Below are 5,173 nucleotides of genomic sequence, written 5' to 3' on the forward strand. Positions count from 1 at the left end.
GTACGTAGACTCGACAGATTGCATCTGATGTGGTTTTATAAACCATCTCTATAGTTCATAGCAGACCAAATTCACTCCCACTTAGAACTTAGTTTCTGCAGATACGAAGTTTCTGATAACGTCACATTCACACATCATCACACCTCACATTCCATCCACTTAGATTCAGTCATCACCTAAAGTGTTTTCTAGTTGTCATGTTTTTAATTGTTTAGAAAATAAATTTTTTACTTTTTATAAACCTGACTCTGTCTGAATTGATACGAAGTGTCTTACAGTCCCTGAATAAACAAAGATTTCTAAATCTTTTGGTTAGATCTTCAAAGGTCAATCAGGTTGATATTTCTATATTTATATAGAAATCATCAAATCTTTTTGATTGTAATTAAACCTCAAAAGACATCTACAGTCATTTGTTACATTCCCATGCCTACCTTTTCCAGTGACGATCCTCCTCGAATCCTCACTTCCTCTTGGTCTCCCGATTCTTCTGGTCCAGAAGAAAATAAACTGTTAAGAAAAACTTGTTTCTGAGTCAGAGTGTGCGGTGTCTGCATTTGAGATCATGACAGTTGAGGCCTATGTTGAACCAACACCTGCTACCTTGTCCTTATTCAGGAAAGATATCTGACATTTTACAGTAACCAACAAGAATCCAGACCTCCCCAGGAAGTAATGCATCACATGTAAAAGGTGGTGTTTAGCTGAGATTTGCCCCGACAGGCTGAGACCAGAAGCCAGTCAGTTAGGTCAGTTCCAGCTCCACGAGGGGGGTGCCAAGATGATTAATCTGTATGGATCTAAATATCTAAATAATAAATCTTTAATCAACACAACAACAACTTAAATCCGACATCTGAGTAGTTTAATTTTGAGAAACAAGAAATTATATTTTGCCCCTAAATATATGAAGCACCTCATGTTTGTGCCAATAAAAATTAAAAATAAACATTTATAATGAAATCTAAATTTTAAATGTTTATCTAAATGTTAAAAATCAATACAACACTTCTACTCCTAACACACTTACTAACAATTCACTGCTTATTTTACTGCCAGACAAATGTTAAATGCAATTGCAATAAAATAAAAAAATAAAAACACTTTAACAAAAAGAGATTTTTTTCTAAACTAAAAATTAAATGGAAAAAGTTGTCCTTTCACCAAACTGAAAGTGAAACTGAGAGTTAGTTTATCAGCAAAAAAAATAAATAAAGATGATTTGGGCTGACTTGCTCTTTATAGACAACTTAGTCTCCAATTATCCTGACATGTGTTTTTAGATTACGGGAGGATGTAGAGAGAAACCCACACATGCACGGATACCTCCCCACAGAAAGGCTGCTGCTGGGATTTGAACCTGCAACTATGAGGCGACCAACAGCTGCACCAGCCAATCCACTGTGTTAATTCTAACACTCAACATGAGATGCAACTACAGCTAAACTTTTTTTTTACATTTATCAAATACATTAAGTGCAGGTAAAGCAGAATAAACACACTAAATAATTAAAGTACAGTTAAAAGTACATTTCAATGTGTCATTGTTTGCAAATGCTATAATAAACCATGCAAGCACTTAGCTTTGATTTTACTAGCAACCTTTAAAGACATTTTAACATTTTAATTTAACCTTATGAAAAAGCTCCAACTGCAATGTTTAAAGTACACAGAGAACTGCATTACGGGTAAGGCGAGGATGTTCATCTCTTAACAACATTCCTAATCTGGATGAGTGAATCAAACCCCTGCAGTTTGTCTCTCTCATCCCATCGCTCTGATTCCAGTGTCATGATTCAAACTGTGTGTCTGTTTAAGGCAAAAAGACCCTGTTGGTGACTAAAAACATGGAGATTGTGGGTCTTTGTGGTGGCTCAGTAATTATAGGTGTGGTCCAGCTTCTATCAGCATGCTTCAGTCTCTGTACAATAAACACTGAGAACAGACGCACGCTCACTGCTGATCTCCACCGCCACCAGCTTTTAGGATGACGCTTATTAACAGACAAGTAGGGTGGCCTAATGAAACTAAGATTTTTGTTAGCTTTTCAAGTCTGGGGATGATTGTTAAGATGGTTGTTCAAGAAATGACATCTTCATTCATTTTTGTTTAAAGCACATATATTCAATTCAAGTTCAATTCCAGTTATTTATATAGCGCCAAATCACGATGAGAGTCGTCTCAAGGTACTTTACATAGTAAACACTCCAATACAGGTCAGTTCATTAAGCCAATCAGTAAAAAGTTTCCTATATAAGGAACCCAGCAAATTGCTGACTAGTGTCAGAGTCTTTACAGCAATCCTCATACTAAGCAAGCATGTAGCGACAGTGGAGAGGAAAACTCCCTTTTAACAGGAGCAAACCTCTGGCTCAGTATGAGCAGCCATCCGCCACAACTCACTGGGGATCGAGAAGACAGAGCAGACACACACACACACACACACACCTACTCACACGCACGCACGCGCGCACACACACACACACACATTATTTCTGATTGGCTTAATGAACTGACCTGAATTGGAATGTTTATTATGTGAAGTGCCTTGAGACGACTCCTGTCGTGATTTGGCGCTATATAAATAAACTTGAATTGAATTGAATTAAAGAAATGAACAAATAAACAAACAAAAAATATTTTGACCCTGCTTGTTTAAGCACCCAGACACTCAGTTTTTAAGTCAATAATTTTCTTGTCTTTACAAAGTTTTTACACACTGTTGCTGGTATTTTGGCCTTAAGTCACATCTCTACAGAATGGCTTTTGGATGGTAAAATTTTAATTAGCAGACTTTGTCCTCGAAATGTATTTTTCTTTGACTGTTTTTATCACTTTTTTGCTCTTACTCTGTTGTTTTTATCTTGTTATTGCAACAAAATGTTTATGATTTTGCTATTTGGGTTGCATTCTTGATTTTATGTTTTACCAGCCTGTTGTATATTCTTTGATTGTGAGGGCTCATTTCATCATAGGATTACTGCTCTTTTGTCTGTTTTACATTTGCCCTCTTTCTGTGTTCAAGCACTTTGGTCAGCTGGCACGCTGTTTTAAATGGGCTCTATAAATAAATATGGCATGGTATGGTAGTCCTCCATGCAGGTCTCCTCTAGAGCTGTGATGTTGTGGGACTGTCGCAGGGCAACGCAGACTTTCAACTCCCTCTATTTTCTCTGGGGTTGAGATCTGGAATAGGCTGCTCCAGGGCACTCATTTATCAAATGTTCGTAAAAACTGTCCTATATTCCTTCCTACAAATGAAATTTAGAATGTGTGCAGGGATGGTCAAAATGTCAAAAGATTCTGGGTTTCTCATAGTTATGGACCATGGACTGGAATCGTATTTGTGAGGTTTGTCCGTAGAGGTTTTTCTGTCTCTCCACAAAGGCCCCCAAATCACAGCATAGCTACAGACGGATCTCCTTCTTTGGGGAGATCAGTGCATCAAGCCTTGCAGTTCTGAGATTGTTGTCTCTCACAGTTGAGATACCTGAAAATTACAAGCTGTCTCATCTTAAGTGGCAAACCATGTGCAACTAGAGGCTGACTAAATACTTTTTTGCTGCACTTATCTGTTGCTCACAATAGTTTATGGAACTATTAGTAACAGAAAATGTAACGCTGGGGTCATCATCAGAACACTTTGATAAACCCACCCTCAACACATATTTACCATCATAATTAACACAAAGCCGTCCTGGAACTGTGTGAATTACAGGAATCTGGACCAGACTGGAACCCGTGTACACGAGCACGTGCGTGTGAGAGACGCTGCTGCTCCTAAAGCTCTGATTGGCTGACACAAAAAACGCACCCACAGCCTATTGGCCTAAAGTCTCTCTCTCTCTCTCTCTCTCTCTCTCTCTCTCTCTCTCTCTCTCTCTCTCTCTCTCTCTCTCTCTCTCTCTCTCTCTCTCTCTCTCTCTCTCTCTCTCTCTCTCTGACTGAGCGTGCGTAATTGAAAAGCTGAACGTACGCACTCAGAGACTGAGACTCAGAGACCCTCCAGCTGACCAGCACTCGGACCAACATCCCTATAGGACCAAATCCCTCCTGCCAGAACCAGAACCATGCTCACTGCCAGCTTGGAGTCCCTGGGCCTGGCCCTGAGCGTGTTGGGATCGCTGCTCGTGATGGTCGCGTGCGGGCTGCCCATGTGGAAGGTGAACGCGTTCATCGAGTCCAACCTCGTGGTGGCCCAGAACATCTGGGAAGGATTGTGGATGTCCTGTGTGGTGCAGAGCACCGGGCAGATGCAGTGTAAGCTCCACGACTCTGTTCTAGCTTTGGCACAGGACCTGCAGACGGCGCGCGCCCTCACGGTGATCTCCGCCGTCCTGGGGGTGGTGGCGCTCACGGTGACGGTGACCGGGGCGCAGTGCACCACCTGCGTCCAGGATGAGACCACGAAGGCGCGTGTGGTGCGCGCCGGTGGGGTGATCTACGTCCTGAGCGGGATCTTCGTCCTGGTTCCGCTCTTCTGGTTAGCCAACAACATCATCGTGGACTTCCACGACCCGCATGTCCCTCCTTCCAAGAAGAGAGAGATCGGGGCGGCCATCTACATCGGCTGGGCCGCCGCGGCGCTGTTGCTGCTGGGGGGAACCCTACTCTGCTGCTCCGTCTGGGTCCGGGGCGCGTCCTCAATCCAGTACGGGCCCACTAAGATGATCACTGCCCACGGAGAGCTCGACAAGAAGCAATACGTCTGAACCGAACCCTCCTGTGGGGACATTAACACCGCAGGGTCAAGAGCAGAACTCTACGGAACCTCGAGGACCGAGAGGTTCTGATGAACTTTAGAGAAGCTCCAGGTTTCAAGTGTGAGGAGGACCTTAAACCTCTGAGGTCGAAGTGGTTCTGGTCGTGGTTCCGGAACCAGACTCTATTGGCTTTTATTTCATGTACAGTGTTCTACTTTTTTACATTTTGTTTTCTAATAAACAGAACCGTTTAAACTCCTGTCTTTATTTCCTGGTTTCATGTAAACGGTGTTTCATTGTATTTTAATTAAAGAATTACGTTTATTTATTAAAAGTTAGAAAGTGTCCAATAATTTTAATCTATATATGTTTAACCTTTAATATAATAAATACAGATCTGTCTTAATTTATCAGATAGATTTTCAGGTAAGTGTGAATGTTTATCATTTATCTAACTTGTTTAATCATAC

At 41.5% G+C, this 5,173-nt stretch overlaps 1 protein-coding gene across 1 annotated transcript; it reads left to right on the forward strand.

The window, feature by feature from the left end:
* Positions 1–3,949: 3,949 nt before the first annotated feature.
* Positions 3,950–4,958, forward strand: cldn5b (claudin 5b). The gene has a single exon (XM_015973720.3). The coding sequence runs from the start codon at positions 4,071–4,073 to the stop codon at positions 4,710–4,712; it is 642 nt and encodes a 213-aa protein (XP_015829206.3). The 5' UTR covers positions 3,950–4,070; the 3' UTR covers positions 4,713–4,958.
* The last annotated feature ends 215 nt before the right edge of the window (positions 4,959–5,173 follow it).

This window comes from Nothobranchius furzeri, chromosome 6, assembly GCF_043380555.1.
Source record: "Nothobranchius furzeri strain GRZ-AD chromosome 6, NfurGRZ-RIMD1, whole genome shotgun sequence".
In the NCBI taxonomy this organism is placed as follows: domain Eukaryota; kingdom Metazoa; phylum Chordata; class Actinopteri; order Cyprinodontiformes; family Nothobranchiidae; genus Nothobranchius; species Nothobranchius furzeri.